General features: G+C 38.5%; 1 protein-coding gene across 1 annotated transcript in view; it reads left to right on the top strand.

Moving 5' to 3' along the window:
- Positions 1-25,495, top strand: part of LOC122549914 — a 371,205-nt gene that overhangs the window by 239,185 nt on the left and 106,525 nt on the right. The window contains exon 5 of the mRNA XM_043690137.1: positions 342-394. Within this exon, the coding sequence (XP_043546072.1) occupies positions 342-387 (46 nt within the window). The 3' untranslated portion in view covers positions 388-394. The remainder of the gene's footprint in view (positions 1-341; positions 395-25,495) is intronic.

Here is a 25,495-nt window from a genome sequence, read left to right as displayed (position 1 = left end):
GCACAGCTTGAGAGAAGCTGTGGCTTTCATACACAATCTTCAGTGAAGACACTAAGAGGCTGACAAATAACTTAATCATGCTATTATGAAATATGCCACTTTTACAGTATTTTTATTTTGATTAAAATTTTATTTTGGCCTTATGAATATTGTATCAAAACAAAACACAATGTTCTCAAAATATTTGTTTGAAGATTTGTTGGGAGAAGATAATACATTGTCATATGATATTAGAACGATAGCTCAGGGCTAAGGTTACTTAAAACCCTGTGAGTGTTACCTATTGAGATACAGGAAAATATGGAAACATGAAAAATAAATATGAATCTTTTTTATTTCAGAATTCCATTGGAAAACATTTATGCAACAATTTTCCACAAGAGTTGAAGACCTGGTATGAATTTTAAGATATCAGAAATATATATACAACTCTTTGCTTTGTTCCAGTAAGACAAAGAAGTAGGTTACCAAGTTTCATTAAGCGAGAGAGCATAAATTAAAAGAAGTTGGTATGATGTTGTACGAGGCATTGTTATGATCTCATCTGCTGTATTGTGTGTCGATCTTGACACTCAATCATAGGAAGGATATTACAATGTTTGAAAGAGTACTGAGTTATGCCAAAGAAGCCATCAGGAGTTTAGGTTATGAGAAAAGGTCAAATATATTTGGACTGTTTCCTTTGGAAAAGTTGAACCATGAATTGATTTAATTGAAGTCTTTAAGACTGTAATGTGTATCAACTAAGTTGGTCTGGTGGAAACGGTGTAAGTATTCAAAGAATTAAGCAAAAAAGAGAATAGGAGTAAACTTAGTTTCACAAAAAGTTGTGAAATAGATACCCAATGAAGATCATTAAAGGAGTCAACATAAACTTTTGAAGCTGTTATATGTGTTTATCAGATGTAAGGACTTGTGGGAGGGGTTTAAACAGGCTGAGCAGTGGTATTGAGGACTATGAATGAGTTGAACTTGGTAACTTTTCATGTTCACAGTTCTAATTGAGTTATGGAAGTCATAATTATGGAATTTATTGTGGGGTTTTTTTGGCTCCGTTACTAATAGAGGATTAAAGCAGCAAATCTACATCATGGAGAACTATAATACATACACCCTCATTAGGTAAAATAATCAGTGATGAGGATTGCTTATATAACATGGTGAGGAGTGGTACATCTACCATTTAGTTGCCTCATGTCACATGTTGGCAGTGATAAAGGCCTGAAAATTTCTTCACACACAACATTAAAAATCCTGTTGATGCAAACAATCTGCAGTAGGGAGAGTTGAACATTCAAGAACCCCACATAAGAAAGCTCATGGCAAAATTCAAAAAGGCAGAACCTACTGTCAATGATAAAAGTGTGTTAGTCCTGATCAGAAATGCACAGTAACAAGAGTTAGGAATTTCTTGGAGCTGAACAATTACTCATTCCAAAGCAGTTACTTATTGTATTGAGTGCTGGTGACCTGTAGCAACAGTCCCAAATTAGTGTTCAGCAAGACAGGGAACTGACATTGAAGGTTCAGGGGATAAAATTAAAATCCCTGGTAGTCAAGGGAAAACCAAAACAAAAAAAAAGTACACAGATACAGCCTGGGAAAACTGAAGGAAAGAAAGAGAAAAAGGATAAGAAAGCTAGATTAAGCCACAATTGATACCATTGTGAGCAAATATCAGGAGGCTTGGATAGCGAAGGAAAATCATAGGTAAGGGAAGTGATGTATACAGAGGTCATGAAGCAAGAATTAAATTGATAATGGGACATTTTGAAGCTTAAGGAGACAAAGTCTAATGGAAAAATAAATTACAGATGTATATGTAAACAGATGAATTACAAGCGGAAGTAGGATACTAAGCCCCCTGCTCCGATTCCACCATTCAGTAAGATCATGGGTCACCTGATCACTTCAAATGCTTGCCTATCCTTAATAACCTCAAAGTGTTCAATTGTCTTTCTATCACTTTCTTAACAATACTTAAAGACTCATCTTTCACCTCCTTTAGAGAAAGAGAGTTACAAAGACTCATAACTCTCTCTGATAAAAATAAACTCTTCACCCCTGTCTTAAATGGATGTCCTTTTATTTTTAAAATCTGCTCGCTAGTTCTGTTTCCTATTTCCCTATTCTTTTATTAGGAAACATCCAGTCCACATACATACTGCCATATCCCTCAGGTTCTTGTATAATTCTACTTCTTACTCTTCCAAACTCTAGTAGATGCAAACCTAGCCTGTCCAACTTTCGATCATAAAACAACCTACTCATCTAACTATTATTCTAGTGAACCATCTCAGAAATGCTTCCTAAGGAATTTAAATTCCTCCTTCAATATGATGACTGATACTGTACACAGTACTCCAGTTATGGTTTCACCAGAGCCCTGTATAATTGAAGCATAACATTCACACTTTTGTATTCAATTTCTCTTCCAAGAAACAATGACTTTCTACTATTCATGCCTAATTTCTTGCTGCAGCTGCATACTAACGTTTTGTGATTCATGTAGCAGGACATCTAGATCCCTCTGCATCTCCAAGATCTGCAATCTCTCACCAATTAGACAAATGTGTCTTTTTCATTCTTCCTAACAAAATAGTCAAAATCACATTGTCCTACATTTTACTGCATTGCCAGATCTTTATCCTGTCATTCAACCTAAGTATATCTTTTTGTAACCTTCTTATGTTTTATACTTCTATACAGCATTGCTAATTTACTGATCCAACATGCTGCAGTATGGTTTATCACTATCAGAGTTGCTATTGGGGACAATGCTGAAGACAAAAATTCCTATTTCCACCAATGTGTTTACTTCACTATTACATACAACGGTCAATCAAGAAGCACACAGGAAGGAATAATCCCACCGAGTGTAGTAGGTCACAACTGCAATACATGTCTCTGTGCTAGATGGTTGATACCTTTTTGCCAACAGTAATTGGTGTGAACAAGGGACCTTAACAGGAAATGTTCAGCCATTTAAGGAACCATAGATCATCAGTGATCCTATATTGTTTAAAACAAGAGCCTCCTCTTCTTAGACTTGCATGCGGTCTTTCTCTACCACATAAAACCAAGAAGTTCCTGTATCCTAAAAGAGGATGGAGGCAGCAAACCTATCTTATGGTGAGCAGTATTGCAACCAGTTTTATGCAACATGGTGGTCAGCGGTGAGGATCACTTTGTGCGTTGCAAATCATGGTCGAAAAGTGTGGCGCTGGAAAAGCAGGTCAAGGAGCATCCAAGGAGCAGAAGGATCGACATTTTGGGCACAAGCCCTTCATCAGGAATGTGAGGGGGAAGGGGACTGAGAGATTAAATAGGAGTGTGAGGGTGGGGTTGGGGGAAGGTAGCTGGGAAGGTGATAGGTAGATGGAGGTGGAGGTGATGGTGATAGTTCGGAGGGGAGGGTGGAGCAGAAAGGTGGGAAGAAAGATGGACAGATAGGAGAGTTCAAGAAGGCAGTGACAAGTTGGAGGGTTGGATCTAGGATGAGATGGGGGGAGGAGAGATGAGGCAATCATGTCTCACAAACTTGATTGAATTTTTTTGAAGAGGTGATGAAGGTTGATGAAGGCAGAGCAGCAGATGTTGTTTACATGGACTTTATTGAGGCCTTCACCAAGGTTCTGTGTGGTAGACCAGTTGATAAGGTTAGATCACATGAGATGCCAGGAAAGCTAGCCAACTGGACACAAAATTGGCTCGATGGTATGAGACAGGGGATGTTAGTAGAAATTATTGTTCACACTGGAGACCTGAGACCAGCGGTGTGCTGCAAGGATTGGTCCACTGTTGTTCATCATTTATATAAACAATTTGGATGAGAATATAGGACACATAGTTAGCAAGTTCATGGATGATACTGACGGTGGTAGTATAGTGGACAATGAAGAAGGTTATCTAAGAGTACAAAGGGTTCTTCATCAACTGGGCCAGTGGGCTGAAGAATGGTAGATGGTGTCTAATTTAGATAAATATGAGATGTTGTATTTTGCTAAGATGAGCCAGGGTTAGACTTTCACAGTTAATGGTAGAGCCCTGGGGAGTGTTGTCAAAAAGACAGATCTTGGGGTGCAGGTATTCAGTTCCTTGAAAGTTGAGTTACAGGTAGACAGAGTGATGAAGAAGGCTCTTGGCACCTTTAGTTTCATTAGTCAGATATTGGGTTCAGGAGTTGGGATATCATGTTATGGCTGTACAAGACATCGGTAAGGCCACTTTTGGAGTATTGTGTACAATTCTTGTTGCCCTGCTATGGGTATGGTGTTATTGAAACTGAAAAGGGTGCAAAGAAGATTTACAAAGGTATTACTGAGACTGGAAGGTTTGATTTATAAGATGAGGCTGGATAGGTGGAGCTTTTTTCCCTGGAGCATAGGAGGCTGAGTGTTTTATAAACCTGATAGAGGTTTATAAAATCTTTGAGGGATGGAATTGCCAAGATCTTTTTTTCCCCTAAGTATGGGGGTTCAAAACTAGAGGGCATAGATTTAAAGTGAGATGGGAAAGATTTAAAAGGAACTTGAGGAGCAACTTTTTGACACAGAGGGTGGTGCATGTTTTAAATGAGCTGCCAGAGGAAGTGGTAGAGGTGAGGACAATTACAGCTTTTAAAAGACATTTTGACAGGTACACGGATAGAAAAGGTTTGGAGGGCTATGGGCCAAATGCAGGCAAATGGGATTAGTTCAATTTAGGAAACCTGGTTAGCTGAAATGTCTGTTTCTGCGTTGTATGACTCAATGTCTCTAAGACTCTATGCCTTTGCGATAGTTGTTTTAGGAACAAAAATAATTCCGTTTGAAAGTGCTGCCCAATTGTGCTAATGCTTGCAATAATTTAGATTTGTAATGATACAAGTATAAATGAGGACCATAACTTCACATCAAAAAACCAAAGCATTTTCATACATTTCACATCTGGATAATTGCAACCAAAGTAGAAGCTTAACCCAATTAGGCTTAACACATGTTTTTCAATTTTTGTTTTGCATAACCCTTTTTTAATTGGTGGCTAAAGAAAAATATAAATACTAATTCAAAGTGCAATAAAATGGTTTTGAGTTATTAAATACAGAGATGATCACAGAATGCAGATGGCAATTTAATTTAAAAGAAGGAAGGGCACTACAGAACCAGAATAACATTTCTTGAGTGTGCAGAGGCGGAAATCTTGGCAAGATATCAGAACAAGTAAGGAACTACTGATTCAACTGAGCAATCTCCAGGGGATGTGTACTGCAATATATCCACAAGATGAACACTGTGGGTAGCTGTGAAGCATTGTTCTTTTGGATTAAAACTATTTTAGATCAATAAGTATTCTGATAGTGTGTGATGTGCAAAAATAAATCACTGATGTAGCTGCCAATAACTCAGGAGCTAATCATATGAATTGATTCTTCTGAAGCTTGAGAGGTTAGAGATGTACTAAATTGAAGCATGATTGCAATTTGGTGAGTTTAACAGTGGTGTGTTGACACTGAACACTCTCAAATTGCCGGAGAATGACTTACAGAATTGAGTGAGTGAGTCTGAGCACCCGATTGGAAAGACAACAAATTCTGCAAGAGCTATGTTTTCGGGCTTTTTGAAGGGTTTGCATGCCTGAGCTTAACAAGACATTTTAATTAAATTTAATTGCATATAAATTGATCCCATTACAAAAAAGAGAGATGAAGAGATCGCTGGCATAATGTCAGAGAGGCTTTGGTCCCAAACAGAATTGGGACAAAATGGATCTCTTTCCATTAGAACAGAAATGTTAAAGAGAAGATCACATCAATTATCTAAAATTACAAAGGGTTTTGACAAGGAAATGTAGAAGGTTTGTCTTCGTGCATGAATTACAAAAGGTTAATATGCAAGTGCAGTAAATAATTTGGAAAACCAACATAATGTGTCATTTATTATGAGAAGAATTGAATGCAAAACCAGGAGGTTATACTTCACTTAGTTCAAGCAGAGGTGAAACCACATTTGGAGCTTTCTGCATTGTATTGATCTAATTTCAGAAGACATGTAAGTGTGTCACAAGAATTCAAATAAGGCTAACCAGATAATACCTGAAGAAACAGGTTATCTCATGAGGAAAGGTTCGATAGGCTAGGCTAGAGTCCTCTGGATTTTAGAAGAGATAGAGGTGGCATGATTGAAGTGTATAATACTGTGAGGGATCTCAACAGGTTCAATCTGGAAAGAGTGTTTCCTTTGTGGGGGAATATAGAAATAGGGATTACTGCTTACAAAAAGGGGATCACTCATTTAAAATAGAGTTAGAAAGAAATTATTTCTTTCAGAGGGTTGAGTCTTTTTAACTTGGTTCCTGAAAAGTCAGTGGAAGTAGAGTCACTTTGGAATCCTAATATCCAAACTTCTTGGAATCTTCACAGTTTTGTGACAAAAATGCAAGAGATCACAGCTTGCATTTAGACATTGTCCCATGATGGTCTGACTTGAGCTCTTGACTACTGTAGGGAGTGTAGACTCTGAAAAGGTTTGTGAATGAAAATCTCATAGGCTGAGGCCATAAACTTATATAATGCTATTGCAATGACTGGGCCAAATCAAAGACCTGGGGTTTTCAAAACTAAAACTCAATTCTATTGCATTCTGACTTGTTAGAATTTACTATGGTGGGAAAACTAATTCAGATTATCATGACATTGCATGCCAACAGACACACTTCTCTCCAGTGGCTTGTTCTTACATGATCTATAACTATACCCAGGAAGTGATCCCCAACATGGCAATAATAGAAACTGGCCCAAAGGGGCAAATGTCTTCTCAACTAATTTTAAATGATAATGAACATGCTCTGAATATTGCTTGTAAATGTTGGTAAATTGGGACCAATGTGACATGGAATGGGGGTAATGTGGATATATAATCATACGGATCTATACCTCTATAGGTGTTCTGAAGAACAGTCATTTTAAACTTGAAATATTGACTCTGATCCTCCTTCCACACATACTACCAGATCTGCTGAATTTCTCCAGCACATTTTGTTTTCATTTTATATCATATAACCATACACATGTTTCATGATAGAATGGTTCTGCACTGAGAGTGTGTGAGTGGGAGAGTTGAAGAATTAATTTTGATAAAGTCTATTTAGCAATTACAGGCAGTCCCTGCGTTGCGAATGGGATTGCATTCATAAGTACCAGCATTTGTTGGACATTGTAAATTGGTACCCTTGCTTAACTAAATAGTAGCCTTTACATTAAGAGAAGATAAATTTTATTCTAGTCTTTAAAGCTTTAAAAGCAGCTCGAGGAATTTAATAAAATGACTCATTGGTTTTTAGTAGCATGAATTAAGCTGCTTTTGAGAGAGCATTGCGAGGATACCAGTTGACTGAGCTACTGGATAAGTTAGATCCTCCCACTTTGTTCAGACCAAAGGGGTAGTCATGGGCACCCACATAGGCTCCAGCAATGCCTGCCTCTTTGTCGGGTACTTGGAACAGTCCATCTTCGGCAGTTATACTGGCACCATCCCCCACCTTTTCCTCCACTACATTGATGACTGTCTCTGCACCACCTTATGCTCCCACGAGTAGGTTGAACAGTTCATCAACTTCATGAACACCTTCCACCCTGACCTTAAGTTCACTGGGACCACCTTCGACACTTCCCTCCCCTTCCTGGACCTCTCTGTCTCCATCTCTGGTGACTGACTCAACACAGACATCTACTTCAAACCCGCTGACTCCCATGGTTACCTGTACTACATTTCATCTCACCCTGCCTCCTGTAAAAATACAATTCCTTACTCCCAATTCCTCCACCTCCACCAGATCTGCTCCCAGGAGGAGCAATTCCACTCCAAGACATCCCAGATGGCCTCCTATTTCAAGGTCTGCAATTACCCCTCCCCCGTGATCAACAATGCCCTTCAGTGCATCTCTTCTACTTCCCGCACCTCTGGCCTTGAACCCCACCCCTCCAACCGCAACAAGAATAGAACACTCCTGGTCCTCACCTTCCACCTGACTAATCTCTGGATACAGCACATTATCCTCCGCCATTTCCACCACCTACAGTCAGACCCCACCACCAGAGATATATTTCCCTCCCCACCCCAATTTGCCTTCTGCAGAGACCATTCCCTCCGTGATTACTTCATTAGGTCAACGCCTCTCACCAACCCACCCTCCACTCCTGGCAACTCTGCAGCAAGAGATGTGAAACCTATGCCCACACCTCCCCCCCTCACCTCTGTCCAAGGCCCCAAAGGATCCTTTCACATCCAGCAGAGATTTTCTTGCACATCCAAACACCTCACCTATTGTGTCTGTTGCTCTCGATGTGGTCTCCTCTACATTGGGAAGACTGGACGCCAACTCGCAGAATGTTTTTAGGGAACATCTCTGGGACATGTGTCAAATGCCCCCACCACCCTGTGGCCGAACTCTTCCGCTCCCACCTCCCACTCCACCAAAGACATGCAAGTCCATCGATGAGGACTTCTCCATCGCCAAATCCAAGCCACACAACGCCTGGAGGAAGAACGCCATCACCTCATCCCAGATCCAACCCTCCAACTCAGCACTGTCCTCTTGAGCTGTCCTATCTGTCCATCTTCCTTCCCACCTATCTGCTCCACCCTTCCCTCCAACCTATCACTATCACACCTCACCTGTGTCTACCTATCACATTCCCAGCTACCTTCCTCCCACCCCCACCCACATCCTCCTATTTATCTCTCAGCCCCCCCCCCCGCTGCTCCACCCACATCCCTGATGAAGGGCTTATGCCCAAAACATCGATCCTCCATCTCCTCGGATGCTGCCTGTCCTGCTGTGCTTTTCCAGCACCACACTTTTCGACTCTGATCTCCAGCATCTGCAGTTGTCATTTTTTCTAAGTCAGATCCCAGATCAAAATTAATGGGGGCTCACCCAGCGTCAAAGTTAATTATTTTAAGATGGATTCATATCTCTTGTAAAGAAATGGGTATGTGGAGAACTGAACATAAAATGGCTGCATTGTGAAAACGTTTATTGCAGAGATTTTGAAGATGATTTTGCATATTTGTAAGATTTCTCTAGGAATGGAAAATGTAACAGTGGATTATTTGAAATCATTGACTGAACTTAGAAAGTAACCAGATAAATTGAAGATGGGCAAAAAAAAATCTTATCAGAAGGAGTGATCATTTAACATTTAGAATTGGAAGAAAGGAAAGCTGAAATTGAGATGTCACAGTTCGCATTAGTTAGGATACAACTGGAAATGAACAGATTTGAGTCAAAAGAAAAAGAGAAACAAGTGCGACGTGAGTAAAAATGAGATGAATAGAAAAGGAGAAAGAATTAGAGAATGGATCATGTTAATATGTTAAAGAGATATTATGACAGGGATGACAGTGAGGACAAAAATGTTCTTAACAGCGGAGAAAGAAATAAGGATTCACCTAAGAAACATTAGAATAATTGGAGAATAAAGCTGAAATTGACAATTTAAAAGTTGATCCTCCAACAATTAGATTAGATAAGCCAGAGACTGAAATGTTAGATAGCATAATATCCTATTTTCTAAAATACTATTGAAGTGGTTTACAGAGGCTATACAAAATGATGAGTTGATTTGTGTGATTAGGGTGAAAAACTTCCTTGTCCATTCATGATAATAATGTAAAGGATGTATTACTTATAAAACAACATCCTTACAGACTCAATCCCTTACAGTCTCAATACAATGAAATTAGCCAACTTGGGGAAAGAAAGTTCATGATGAATAATTACATCAATGACATTACTGAACTAAATCATTTTTGTCACCCATTGTGATGGTGCCTAAACCAAATGGGTTATGTAACTTCTGTATTGATGATCACAAAATTTACTTTGAAATGAAAGTGAAATCATTTTATTCCATGAGTGGAAGACTGCATGGAAGAATTGGAAAAAAATTATTTGTGAAAAGGATTTTGGCAAGTTCCATTCTCTTATAGGGCAAAAGAAATATCACCTTTAGGAACACCAGAGGGACTATGTCAATATATTGTCATGCTTTTTAGAATAAAATATACACCAGCAATGCTCCAACAATTGACTAATAAAGTAAATGAAAGACTATGTAACTATACAATTTATGTCAATAACTTGACTGTTTTGAGTCAAACCTGGGAAGAAAATTTACACAAGCTGACTGAGTTGTTTGCAAGCTACAGAGATCCAATTTGATTATGAGTTTGGCTAAACGTGAATTTGTCAAAGCAAATGTGATTTTATTAGGGACAGACTGTTGGACAAGACAGAACAGTACCAAGAGAGGTGTAAGTGAGGGTTATTTTGAGTTCTCCTGTGCCTAGGACAAACACAAACATTTGAGATATGTTGGCATGAATGGATTATATTGGATGTTTGTTCTGGACTTCAGCACTGTCATAGCTCCTTTAACAAATGTGTCCAAGAAAAGCAAAATATTTGAATGGACACAAGACTGTCAGAGTGTCTTTGATAATGAAAGATGTGCTGACAAATGTGTTGGTTTTAGCAGCATTGAATTATGAAATGCCATTCAAACTAGTAGTCAATGCCAGTAACGTTAGTTTGATATTCAGTTTATTACAAGATGACAAGATGGGGAGTGAAAGGTCTGTCAGTTATTTTTCAAAGGAACTGACTTCATTTCAGGAATATTCAATTGCAGAGAAAGAAACATTGAGTCATGTGTTGTCAAACATCATTCTGAAATATACATCACTAACAATATGGAAAGAAAACTTACCTATTTAGATCAGAAACCTTTGATTTTATTTTGGAAAAGCAATCATGTAAAGAACTTGCATTTATTTTGGTGGAGTTTAATCCTCCAGCTGTACAATTTAAAAATGTGCCTGGAAAAGAAAATGTTATCCAGGATGTGGCTTAACTTGTTATGTTTCCAAATGGACAATTCAGATCCCAGATTGAAATCTGGTCTGGCTTGACAGATCATGTTTTAGTTTTTTAAAGAGTTTGATTTTCAAATTAGTGGCATATTGATCTATTTTATGAAGGGATTTAAAAATAAATTAGATCAGTTATTTCTAGGACTATAACCTTAAAATTAGTATATGTTATTGACAGCAGATGACTGCAAGGTACCCTGAACCATTCATGGAATTTTGTTTGTATTGTGAGTGTTTATGACAGGACAGAAAAAAAATTATGCCAATAGCTGTAGCAGGATCTTGGACTAGCATTTGTTGTTTTCCATTCTGCTAAAAGGATTAGTTTTTCTTATTTACTCTATCTGGATCTTGATCTTGATCTCAATTATGTCAAACTTGTCTTCTTTAAGAAAAACAATCCCAGATTCTCAAATCAATCCATGCAACTGAAACATTCCATCCATGCAACCATTCCTATAGACCTTCTCAGCACCCACTTCAAAGTCTTCACATATTTCACATATACACCCTGAACTGTGCACGATATTCTAGTTGAGGCAGAATCAATGTTTCATAAAGCATCAGCATAACTTTCTTGCTTTAAAACTTTATGCCTCTATTGTAAAACGTAGGATGTAGTATGACTTTGTAAGCACTTTCTCTCTTTATCCTTATTCCATCACTGATTTAAGCTTACATACACCAAGTTCTCTCTGCTCCTGTACTTTCTTTAGAATTGTACCCTTTACTTTGTATTGCCTTTCCTTTCTATTATAATGTGCCACATTACAATTTTCTGTATTAAATGCATTAACCACCTGCTTGTCCATTACAGGAACCTCTCTATATCCTCTTGAAGTGCATCATTATCCTCCTCACACACTCATTACTTACATGTTTTGTATCATTTGTAAATTTTGAAATTATGCTCTTTTATAATTACAAGAAGATCAATGCTTCCAGCACTGACCCACGGGAAACTTTAGAGATGCAAAAAACAACTTCTGACTATCACTTTCTATTTTCTGTTACTTAGCCAACTTTGGCCTTGTTTCCTTCTAAGCCATGGGATTCATCCTTTCTGATTATCCTTTGAAGTAGCACTTTGTCAAATGTATTGTGGAACTTCATGTATACCACACCATCTGCATTACCCTTATCAACATTCTCTACCCTTCACAAAACACAGTCATATTAGTTAAATACAATTTGTCTTTAATAAGTCCATGTTCTTCTTTAACTAATTCATATTTGTACAAATGACTATTCATTTTGTCCCTAATTATTAATCGTGAAAGTGTTCCTGTGACTAAGGTTAAACAGACCAGCATGACGTTACTGGATTTATCCTTACATTTATTTCCCCAATAACTCCATCTCTTTGACACAATCCTCATACCTAACAAAGATTGGGAAATTATGGGCATTACCTCTTCAATTTCTACCCTTATTTTCCCAACATTCTCAGATACATCTCATCCAGTCCTGAAGGACTTACTGATTTTAATCCTTACCTCCTCTTTAACAATTGTCAACCCATCTTGTAGCTTAACTAATTCTTCTTTCGCAAAGACTTGGACAGTATTTGTTCTTTAAAGATAAATGCAAAGTATTTATTTAAACATCAGGCATGCTCTCCACCTCCACACATACGTCCCCTTTTGTCCCCAGTCAGTTCCATCCTCCTTTTACAAGATCTGAATTTTCATATTTAATTGAATAGGGAAAGAGTCCAACTTTGAGAATTAAATAAATTAAATTAAAACTAGAAGAGTGGAAATTTCCTGCCTACGCTTTAAAATTATGTTCAAGTAGACACCGAGGCACATCTTTCAAAAGTCCAGTAATTGCTTGCAGCCCTTTCTTAAAGCTGGAGTCTGATAGCAATGGAAAGGATCATTCTGTCATGAAAAAATGAATTACGCAAGAAGATGGGAGAATAACATGCAAATAATAGATAATAAGTTCTGATTAGTTACAGATTGCGGTGGTGACGAGAACAGGCAGCCTGAGTTGAGTTTGATGTGGTTGGGCATCAAGGTCTGACGCTGGCTGGAAGGGACAGACCCGGCATGATCTGGTGGCAAGGCCTGGCACGGTCTGCATGAAGGATTGTAATGCTGAACTTTTTCATTTCTTTATTTTTCTAATTTGTTCCTAAGATTTTGTACCTAGGTACCTTGTACCTAAGATGATGCGAAGGATGGCCAAGGTGGTCTGTTTATTTATTATTTATTCATCTAATTTATTGCTATGTTCCTGTACCTAGGTACCTTTGTAAACCTCTTACAAACCTAATTCTAATCAGTGAGCATAATTTCCTTTTGTTACATTTTAATTCTTGCATACATCTTCTGGAAGACCTGTGATATATTTCTTCTTACTCAATGCTTCATCTTGAAATATGACTTCATTAAATGTTGTGAACAATTTTTTGCTGAATAATGCAACATCTGTTTCTTCTCTATGAAGATAAATATATTGAATGAAGCATTATTTATTTTATTTTTAAATGTATCATATTGTAACAGAAACATTTCTATAGTTAGAAAAAATTATGTGGTGTCCAACCGTAAATTGTAGAAAACATTTTAACAATGACAAAGGATGCAAAGATAATGACAAGTCAAAACAGAGGAGTACCCTTCTCTTCTGCATGGGAAATATGAAGCCATCTGTACTTTCAGAGTCAAGCAGAAATGTCACCACTCAAATTTACAAATTTCATCTGTCAGCAGGAGGATGCCAATTAAACATAATTATAGAGGCAATGGTAGGCATGTTTGGAAAGCTATGGAAGTTCCAAGTGGTGAATGGGTCCTCCACTGTTTCTGCAATTTCTCTATGAGAATGGCAGCAGGAAGTTCATATGCCATGGGATTCATATGCTGTTGTCACTTTAAAAAAGATGCATCTTCAGGATTTCTGCAGATATGTAATTGATTGCTGATTGTGCCCAATGTCCCATCATGTACACATTGAGGTTCACAACCTGGAAATCAGCTCATGGTTAGTCTCCCAACTTGAATGGTAAATTCAGCCCATTAATTATCCTGGCATTTTCTGTTTTATATTTCAGATTTTCAGCATCTGCTGTATTTTGCTCATGTAATTTTTTTAGTTTATTGATTGAATTTTAGAAAATAATTGTTTTCAACATATGTGGATCTATATGTTGTCAGTCTCAGAGGATAGTGTGCAACACCAAATAGGACTATTAACAACACTGAAGGTAAATGCACTAAAGTTAAACAAATTGGTATTAGAATAAAACAAACATTAAACTAGTAGCATTGACTTTGTGTGCATCAATACTTCCAGCATAGCTTTGTGGAAATCATTGAATGGACAGCTCGTCACTTTATGTCCATTTGAATTTTATGCACCATATTCCTCAAGATGCCATTTTCTGCTGAGTGCATTTGCCTTTGGAACCTCTTCTGTAAAATGCAACAAAAAGAGAGAACAGTAGCAGAGAGAAGACACTATTTGGAACAGAAGATGCTTTTTTTCACATTGCTGTTTTAAAATAATCCATGCAATATTTAATAAGTCTTTTGAATAATGAATGTCTTTTGAGAAGGAGTAAATGTGCCTCACCATTCAAAGCATCACACTTGTGCAATGACCAGAGTTGAAATTTTGATTAGCTAAAATGTAATATTGATTCTCAGTTCAACAAGTAACTTTAAACTGAATAGTTAATTGCCTCAAATATTATTGCACTTACAGGAAAACTACCAAAGAAACAAAACCAACCAATCAAATTTGCATTATATTTTTAGCCTTTTCTCATGTTTTTGTTGCTAAAGTCTCTGATTGTATACATTTTGTTTAATTTATTCATTTTGTGAGATGTAGGCATTTCTGGCTGGCCAGCACTTATTGCCCAACCCTAGTTGCCCTTGAGAAGGTGGTGGTGAGCTGCCTTCTTGAATTGTTGCAGTCCACCTGCTGTGGGTTGACTCACAATGTCTTTAGGGAGGGAACTCCAAGATTTTGACCGAGTGAAAGCGGAGGAACAACAATATATTTCCAAGTCAGGATGGTGAGTATCTTGAAGGGGAACTTGAAGATGGTTGTGTTCCCATATATCTGCTGCCCTTGTTCTTCCAGATGAAGTGATTATGGGTTTGAAAGGTGCTGTCTGAAGATCTTTGCTGAATTTCTGCAGTGCCTCTTGTGGATAGTATATGCTGCTGCTACTGAACATCGGTGGTGGAGGGAGTGGATGTTTGTGGATGCAGTGCCAATCAAATGGGGTGCTTTGTATTGCATGGTGTCAAGGTTCTTGAGTGTTGTTATGGCTGCACTCATCCAGATAAGTGGGGAGAATTCCATCACACTCATGACTTGTGTCTTTCAGGTGCTGGACAGGTTTTGGGGAGTCAGGAAGTGAGTCACTGTCTGCAGTATTCCTAGCCTCTGATCTGCTCTTGTAGCCACTGCATTTATGTAGTGAGTTCAGTTGAGTTTGTGATCAAAGATAATTCCCAGGATGTTGATAGTAGGGGATTCAGTGATGGTAACACCATTGAATGTCAAGGGACAGTGCTTAAATTGTCTCTTGTTCATGATAGTCATAGCCTGGAATTTGTATAGCATAAATGTTGCTTTCCACTTGTCAGCCCAAGCCTGGATATTGTCCAGATGTTGTTGCATTTGAACACAGACTGCTTCAGTGTCTGAGGAGTAGCAAATTGTGCCGAACATTGTGCATTCATCAGCTAACATCCCCACTTCTGAGCTTATGATGGGGGAAGGTCATTGATGAGGCAATTGAAGATGGTTGGGCCTAAGGAACTGCCTGGAGGAACTCCTGCAGCAATGTTCTGACAAGTGTGTTGTGAAAATTATTAAATCAAACCTTTAATAAAGTCATCCCCTTTTTTGTTTTGAAATACTTGTAACAGTTGTTGCAATGAATTACCTCTTACTCAGTAGGGCCTGGGGCCTGAGTCCAATTCTATTTCCAGAACTGACTTGGCTTCACTTATTTTCTGTTGGTGGTTTCTCAGGCTCCAAGTGTACTGCATCAATGCCCATGACATTTTAAAGCCTGTTAAATCTACCCAGAACACAACTTATGTTGTACTGTTAGGAGTTGAAGAGGTGGAAAGAAAAGAAATTAGTTTTTTTGGAGTTTGTGGAGCTTTCTTTTAATTATAATTCTTTCAATTGAATATTTTAATTAGGCCTTCATTGTCCAATGTGCGGTGCATAATATACAAATGTACAGAACCTGGAAATGACACCATTGTATTTCATCTTTTCAAAGGATAGTAGTAAAGAGGCTGGATATGCGGTGGGTGAAGGGGAGAATGTGATTTAACCACTTATGGCAAGTCACTTATAATGAGTTGTCTTCTGCTTCATAAAAAGACAGAATATATTTTGGTTGCCAGGAGAGGCAATTTAGGGAGGAGGAGGCTGGTGACAATCGAATAGAGGTCTTTCAGATTAAAAAGGGTTTCAATGGGCTGATGTAGAGATATTTCTGCTAAGGAAGAGTCCAAAGCCTGCAGCTATAGTTATGGGATGGTCTGAAGACAGTTCCTTATTTGTTTTGTCTCCTAATGCATCACTCTGAGCCATTCTTTTCACTGATTGTATTCAGTGGCGGTTCACCATTGCCTTCACGTGACAGTTCTGGGTGATGATTGTTGTCCCAAATCTATCTCTTTTGGAATGGAAATCAAACCGATGCTGTCTGCATTATTCTGAAGCTTACATTGACATTGAGTGCACTGAGTTAATTGAACCCTCCAGTATCCAATGACAGATGCATGAGAGAGTAGTTTTAATGTGTGACTTATGTAAAGGTGATGAACAATACAATGTCTGTTGAAGAGGCATCATCACTTGATTTGGCACTTATGGCCATCAGTTGAGATAGTGGCACTGCAAGTACTTTGAAGGATATAGTTGAAACAGGATCATACTGTGAAGAGTCACTGACCATGAATGTAAGGCATAACAGATATGCTACTCATTAGAGGGTGAAGTGGCGGAAGAATTCTGCTGCATGGGATGCAAATGAGAATTGTAATGGAGTGGCATGCAGAAGCAGAGATACTTTGTGCACTGCCACAGAACTTGTAGCCACAGTCAAGCAGCATGGTGAGGTCCAATTCAAAAAGACAACTGGCCTGTATTGAGAACCAAGGGACCCCAAGAAATATCACAGAGCTGACAATGGTCCTGCTCAAGTAATGTTTCTACTGTCTCGGCTGCTTGTGAAGCTCCCTTTAGCAGCATTCTTCCAATTCCGCTTTGCTTTGCACAACCTATTTGTTGCCCTGTTTTGTTCCAATCTTGACTGACACAAGCCATTGCACATCTTAAAGAGACCGCAGCTTGTGCACACCTCTGCATGGTGCATTATGGACTGTCCTGTGATTGGGCAACTTGGTAGCATAAAGGGAGTGTGGCCCTTGTGTACACAAATGAGTTTCAAAGATCATAGTCAATGGTCATGGTGGTCTGCTGTACCTTCCATATCATTGCTATCATGAAGGTTCAACCACTGTATGCCAGAAGTTGAGAGATCACCACAGGAGGAGGAGAAATGATGTATTGTGCATCCTTATTCTCCAGACAAACTGTTAGAGCATTTATTCTCCTGTTTTCAGATCCTGATTAAATCCAATCGAAATGAAAGATTAACTCTATTTCTATCTCCACTGATATTCCTGATCATATCGTCCATCTGAAATGTTCCATCACAGTGTGCTCCAGCCCACTGCCCAAAAATAAAAGACACCCTCAAAAATTTTCTTGTTAACATTTTTATCCAATATCACATTAAACAAACAGAAATTAAATGTTAAATTTCTGTATTCCCTTAGTGCTTGCCTTACAGATGCCATTGCTTCTCATCATGCTTTGACACAGAGCTACCCCAGTGATGAGAACAGACTGGTGGAAGGCTGATGAATTCCAGTCGGGGAGACTGACCAGACTCTGCAGGATACCTCTGAGCAGCTCTGAGCCTTGAGGCCATAGCATCAGATGGAGCACATCAACGCAGGCTAGCAATAGGCTTGGACTTGCAATAGCAAAAAACACTTGTGGCGATTCAGTGGTGGGTCATTCTGAGAGAGGGCAATAGGTTCAGTCTCCATGGAACTTCTGTCACTCTCACTGGGCAGCCCTCAGCAATTATAGGAATCTTTTGTAAAATGGATTACTGGACTTCTCCGAGGGACTGCATTGAGCACTGAGATCCACAGTGGTCTGAGCCTGCATGAGAGCTAGCATTGATTGCATGAACTCACTTTGAGCTACTGCTGTAGCAAATGAGCTAGTAGGTGGCTTTTGCCTCTGATGCAATGGAAACTGAGACAGCAGCCACTGGAGACTGCATCACAGCTGTATCAGCTCTTGCTGGCAAGGAGTTGGCCATTACATTTGAGTTCTGTGTAATGTCTTTGCCATGTTGGAGTTGGACTCCTTTGACAACAGGCTGTCTGGCAGGTTTGCCAGTTCACAAAGCATCTTTGCAAGTTCATCACTATTTTCCTAAATATTTTTCATCTGATACACTGTGGCAGAACTTATCTTCAATAATACTCCATCTAATTTATTTTTCAGTACATGGACCTCTGAGATCTGTTCTATGGTAGTGAATTCTGAAGCTGGAAGTTAATGCACCGATTGGCATGCGTAGAACCTCAAAGGAACCTTGGAGCGGCTTAGAGGGAACATTAGTCTTCAAGCTAGCTCTCAGAGCTGGCACTCAAAATTGCCTTTCTCCCCCTCATGCCTGCTGACACACCATGTGTTCACCTTGGTTCTGCTCATACTTAAGAGTGTAGTACAGTGCTAGTATCTGAGCTGGTGGCTGGGAGTGTCAGATCAAGTGCTGGTGCTTCCTTATACGTGGCATGTGGTTGCTGTCCCTCATCCTCCCAGGTGTGCAGTGGCTGGTTAAACAACTTTTGTGGGCTTCTGAACACATTCCTGCCCAAGGGGTGGTGAAGCAAGGAGAGTTAGGGTGTAAGGCAAGCTGTTCATAGCAAGAGCAGGATGAGGAGGGGATTTGTGAAGAAGTGTAAGTCTGCAATGTACTATCATTGTAAATGGCCATAAGGATAATGGATGCTATAGACTCTGTAGAAGCCAGCCCCATGATGCTGAGAGCCCATATATTGAGGTCATTCAATTGCTCGGGCACCACTGCTAGGACTTCAGGGCCAGACACTGAGCATTGATCTCACTTGCCAGCATCTCCCACTCCCTTATAACACTGATCATTAAAGACCTTCCATACCCTACTAAAGAGCCATGATCTCAAAGAGTTATAGAGTCATACAGAATGAAAACTGACCCTTCGGTTCAACTATTCCATGCTGACCAGCCATCTCAATTTGACCTTGTTCCTTCTGGCAGCATTTGGCCTATATCCCTCTAAACTCTTCCTATTCGTATACCCATTCAGTCATATTTTAAATGTTGTAATTATTACAACAAGTGATTCAGTGCAACTTTGCTTTTCGAGGGTGTATAAGTGTGCTAATATGGGGTGCTAATAAACCTTTAAAGGTTGTCAGCCAGCAGTGCAGGGCTGGCAGGACTTCACACTAAAATCAATCCAATGAGGAATTAATATAAAATCTGCATGCTGCCTGCCTCCTATTCAGGGGAGGTCCTGAATTGTGATCCCACAACCTTAGATAAATTGAGGCCAATTTCTAGCTCATTGATATTTTCTGTAAAGTAACAAGTCAACTCTGTCACTTTCATTTTAGGCTGACCTAACTTACTGAGTTAAATGAGTTACGTACAGACTCGTCTTGCAGTTTGTTATGACTTATTTGGCTTTGTATAACCAACACCATCAACTTGCATTCAGATAGTGACATAATAAAATATTCTAATGCACATCAAAGGCAAATTATCAACAAAGTTGACATTCACCAACATAATATCTAGATTAAACAAAAACTAACACATTTAACAGAACAAATCATAGAATGTGTATTTGTTATAAAGCATCTTGGCTTCTTCCATTAAACCTATAGTTTAACATCAAGATTATGTCGATCTTGAAAGTTATGATAATTTTTGTTTGAACTTTTTTTTATTGCTGCTGTCTTTAAACTTCTTATGTTTTGAACATGATTGTGGCCATTTGTTCATTTGACAAAGTGTTGAAATCTGGAATTCGCTCTCTAAATCTCACTTCTCCATCCTTTTTACTATGCTCTTCAAAATAAATTGTTTTGACTAAATATTGAGCTGAATGTATCCTTCTTTGATCTAATAGCAATTTTTTTGTCTGATTACGTGCATGTGAAGCATTTTGGAATCTGTTGTTTGTTAAAGGCGCTATATAAATGGAAATTGCTATAGCATTGTTACTGGGTATAAATTGGGAATCAAGAGAATCAACAATATTGTATTTCGTCACAACAATCATTGTTAGCTTTCTGATATTCACTGAGACAATTTAATGATGGGCCTGTGGAATTCACTGCCATGGAGCGCAGTGGAGGCCGGGACATTAAATGTCTCCAAGGCAGAGATTGATAAGTTCTTAATCTCATAACAAATTAAGGAATACGGGGAGAGTGCAGATAAGTGACATTGAAATGCCCATCAGCCATGAGTGGCGGAGTGGACTCAATGGGCCGAATGGCCTTACTTCCACTCCTATTTCTTATGGTCTTATGGTTTAGAGATAATTTGGTTTGGCAATTTCATTATTCCTGTGTTTCAAGTAGAAGCAACACTTCAAAAAAGGGAACACAGTCCCAAATATCAGCAATCTGACCTGCACTCCCTTTGGGCACATCTGGGAGCATGGGAGTAGGGAGGCTGCCATAATGTGGGACAGTCAGTCTGACAGTACAAAGCTTTCATGGGGTCAAGGACCCAAATATAGATTGAATATAGTTCAATTGTACTTTCCTTTGTTATTGATGGCATGGAGATGTGTTTTGTCGCTACAAATTGTGTTTTAAATGAAACCTGCTAAATATGATTTGAACTGTAAATTGGCAGGAAAAACCTGACAGTTAAAACAAGAGACATGAAGTATTCAAGCACTCATTGGACAGTATTATGCTTGCTTCATTTCATTTCAATGGTGAAAATGCTCTAGATAAACTTGTAGATACGACCAATCATAAATAATTCTTCAACTTCACTTACAGTTTTGGTACTTAAAATGTTTACAATGTAAATGTGCTTACTAATTACTGCCAATTTAAGGATCACAATGTTTTCATATTATTCCTTTCATAAAAATTAAATGAAAGTAACAAAAAGGTTGTCTTCTAGTTAAAAATGTAAGTTTGGCTGAGAAATTCATTGGCATTGTGCCCATTTATTTGAACACTAATTGGGCATCTAGTCTTCACCATGCAGGCAGGAAGTGAATGTTCATTATGACCTGGAAGTGTGATATTGCTGCATTGGTAAAGTAATCTAAAAGGCATCCAGGATAAAGGGCCTTTGTATGTTTAATAAGAGGCCTAGCATCTGTTTGAATCCTTTGCCACCTCTCTTCTGCCAACTGCAACATTGTTTCACCCAAAGGCATTCAAAGTTGTCAGCAGTTGCATTCAGGAAAATCAGGTTTACATGGAGCCTACCAGGAATGTTGCAATGGCTGTTACCAAAGTGTGAATGTATTAAAGCATTCACCTGAGTGTGGAGGCAATTTGTGCAGGAATGCTTCTCCAGTCTCCTTATTTAAACTAAGTGTGCAGCACCCTGGCTAGCACTCAGTGTTTCTCACTGCAGAAACCTGATCTGCCACTCGAGATCACCATTGCCAATTCCTGGAACTTCCATCTGGCTGCTACCCAGGTTCCCTCCCACCCTATGCACTCACTCTCCAGTTGGCAGTCAGTCAGTAATCTATCCATTAACCCAGATTGACATTCACCCTATATTCCTTTAAGGACTTATTTGATCCCCTGATAGTGACAATCTTCAAGATGGTCTGACTGAGAATGCTTTGTTGACAATAGCGGCTCAGTGATCTGATGATAATGAAGCTGATATCAGTTGTTATTCTGCCTTTAAGCTTATCTCTTCACATACAGGAATTGTGCTTGGCTATGAATGATTTATTTTCTCCTCTTGTTCCCACTTATTTGTGATAGTAACTGGTTTCAGACTTTTACAAAATATAATCTAATAGTGGAACATGAACTTGATTGTTGTTGTTTTCAGAAACAATGATAACTTTGAAACAACATAAATTAAAATGAGAGTTTGTAAAGCATCAAAGACTGGGCTCCAAAGAGAAGGCAACAAGATATGAGGCCTGAGAAATTAAGGAGTGCCTAATGGTGAAATACTGAAGGTGGAAGATAATTATGAAGTGGACAGAGTGCAAGACTCAATCATAAGCCATTCTGGCTTTAGATTAGATTAGACTAGATTAGACTAGATTATTTGCAGTTACTTCAATATCGCTGTGACAAAATCCTAGAACTCCCCAACACTGGTTATTTGGGAAAATGTTCACCACACAAACTATAGTGGTTCAAACAGAGCTGCTCACCACCACCTTTTCAAAGACAATTAAGAATCAACAGTAGATTTTGGATTTGTCCTTGATGCCACTTCCACATGAATGAATAAAAAGCAACTAACAAAAGAATCATTATTTTCACTTAGGTTTAATGTGACCTGTTCTTTCGTATGAACAAATGCAAATATGATTAACAATGAAAACAGAAAGAATTTTTGCAATCCCGTATGAGTAGAAAACTATAGACTACACCAACTGGAAGAAGCCATGAGCCTTGAGTTCCACATGCACTGGAAACAGGCACACAGAAATTAAAACTGAAATATATTTACTCTGGAAACTTTTATAAGGCCCAATCCTGAGAATTCTCAGATCTGAAAAACTCCAGAGGCTTTGTGAAGTGTCACAAGTTGATGAGTTTCTAGTGAAAACTTAAAAGAAGTAAAAGGAACAATTGGAGAGGAAGAGGTTTTTCACAAATTAATTGGAAACAAGCGTGGGGGCTAAAGATTACGAGATTCTTGTGTGTACTTTTTTGAAAGTAATCTTTTTTGATATGTTTGGCTAACAGGTTCTGGCATCTTTCCAAGATAAGTCTTGTCTGATGTTGACTTCAAAGTTGCCTTAGTGGCACTTCCCATACTTTCCATTCTGAAGCTTTATGCCAGTAAAACAGCTTTTTCATTGGAGTCATGCACCCAGAATTCCCACGGGTGCATTTCTTTTCTCTGGGTAAGTGCCCAATCTCACATCTTGTGAGTCAAAAATGGGCTGCATTGAGAATTCAATCTCACTGTTGTTTACATCTAAATGTGACTGGCATAAGCATTGCTTTTCTATATTTTGTGGGGAAGTGTGGTTTTGAATTTTCATAGCTGGCTATTTGTGTGGTCCAGGATATTGGCAGTGGCATTGTCTAGATTCTAGATGTCGAACTGTGATTATCCCACTTAATTGCTGAATTTCAAAGAGATCTTTCCAGAAATGCAGTGAATTCATTCAAACAGTAAAGGTGGACATTGCCTTTGCGTGACAAGACAAAACAGGTGATGCAAATTTTTTTTTTAAGTCAATAGAAATAAAATTTTGATGCAGAATTGGGCTATTGATTGCATTACCCATTTTGTAAATTTAGCAAAAATATCCAATGTGACAGCTTTATATATGATTTTTAAACTTTTTTTATTGAGAAAGGCTGGTTTGCCACATTGAAAAGTGGAAATTATTTTCCCTTGATTATGATATCAAAGTCTTTAATAATTTTGATCACTTTCTATCAGATCTCTTCATAACCTCTGTTCCACTGAAAAGGGCCCAAGTTCACTGTTATCTCAAGAACAGATGAAATAGGAGTGGGAGGAAAACTTTCAGCTCATCAAACCTGCTCCACCTCTCAGTCTGATCATGGCTGAATTTGGACGGGCTTCATTTCCACTTTCTCTTACCCTGTAACTTTTTTTTCCTGACAGATCAATAATCTGGCTATCCCATCATTAAACTCAATAATTCAATGTCCAAAAAACTCTGTGTGGCAGCGAATGTGAAAGATATACAAACCTTTAAGTGAAGTAAATTCATCTTAGTCCTAACTGAGTAGTTTCCTATAATGAAAATATGCCCGAATGTTTTAGATTCCCCAAACAGCAGCAAAAAAAATCTGTATCTTCCCTATTAAGTTCTTGTACATTTCATTGACAACTAAACTCCAAAGAACATAAACACAATTTACTCAGCCTTTTATCATAACTCTCTTATTAAGGGACCAGTTTAACGCATCTTCTCATCCCTGATTTCATCTCTCTGTAGGCCTACTGTGTACCTGCTCCATTCTTCTGACACGTAGAATGTTTCCAAAGCTGCATGTATCTTAACTGACAACAGACTATATTAAAACTAATAACGCTGGATGAGTCTGTGAGAAGAATCTGAACAGATTCTGCATTGCTATTAGCTGTTTTGACCTGACCATGCACTGGTCATCTGAATGATATAATTTTATACCAAATTGTCAGTTTGCAGATTGATTCTTCTAATACCTTTAACCACTTTAATCCCTATTAAAAACATTGTTTAATTTCTTTCTCTTCTAAAGATTATATTATTCAGATTTGCAGCTGTTCACCAATCATTTTAGTGAAGTATGTTTATAGAATTAAATGTACAATTCTAATCAAAATGATTTTGCTTGTGGAAACCTTGTGAAGCCTCACTCTCTCCTGCTGTCATCATTAATTCCCCCACTTGTTTGTACCCTGAGTATCTGTTAAAGGGGTTATTACGAACAGAGCCTTCATCCTTTGGAATGTGATAGAATGAGTCCTGCGGAAGGCTGCAAATAAAACCTATCAGATTTGTTTATGTCAGTAAGTAGGCTGCTTAAATGAAAACAATTGCTAATCCTAGAAAGTGTTGGGTCTGCAATTTGGAAACAAAAAAAATTAGAATCGTGTGAAAGGTTAGCTTCCTTCAGGCAATGTTTGCTTAGCTTTAAGAGCCTATGAGAGATAGCACACGCCTCTTTCCGGACGCTGCAGTGAATTGTAAATATCAGGAAACAAGCAGGGCTGTTTAAATCTCACATTGAAGGGTGGAACAGGATAGACTATTTTACACAGTGCAAAAGAAAGGAAAGAATTACTCTTCTTGATTGTGACTAAAACGTCTGTGCTAGGCGTCATCATATTTTAGTGATGTCTTATTTAAGTAATTACAAAAGGGTGATTATAATTTGTAGATTTTATACTGAAAAATAGTAAATTGAATTTGTTAAAAAATCTGACTCTCGTGGAGAAAAATCATCATACCTCAGTTTTACTGCTGATTGTAATCTATGTAAAAGATTGGTAACTACCATGACAGGGAGTGAAGAACCTGTGGATCCCTGGCCACATGCTAGGCTCTCACAATATTTTGGATTAGTGGTGATGGAAGAGCACAGCAATTCAGGCAGCATCCGAGGACAGGCAAAATCGACGTTTCGGGCAAAAAGCCCTTCATCAGGAATAAAGGCAGAGAGCCTGAAGCATGGAGAGATAAGCTAGAGGAGGGTGGGGGTGGGGAGAGAGTAGCATAGAGTACAATAGGTCAGTGGGGAAGGAGATGAAGGTGATAG

Source organism: Chiloscyllium plagiosum, chromosome 5 (genome assembly GCF_004010195.1).
Source record: "Chiloscyllium plagiosum isolate BGI_BamShark_2017 chromosome 5, ASM401019v2, whole genome shotgun sequence".
Taxonomy (NCBI): Eukaryota; Metazoa; Chordata; class Chondrichthyes; order Orectolobiformes; family Hemiscylliidae; genus Chiloscyllium; species Chiloscyllium plagiosum.
This window is presented reverse-complemented; position numbering and strand designations above follow the sequence as displayed.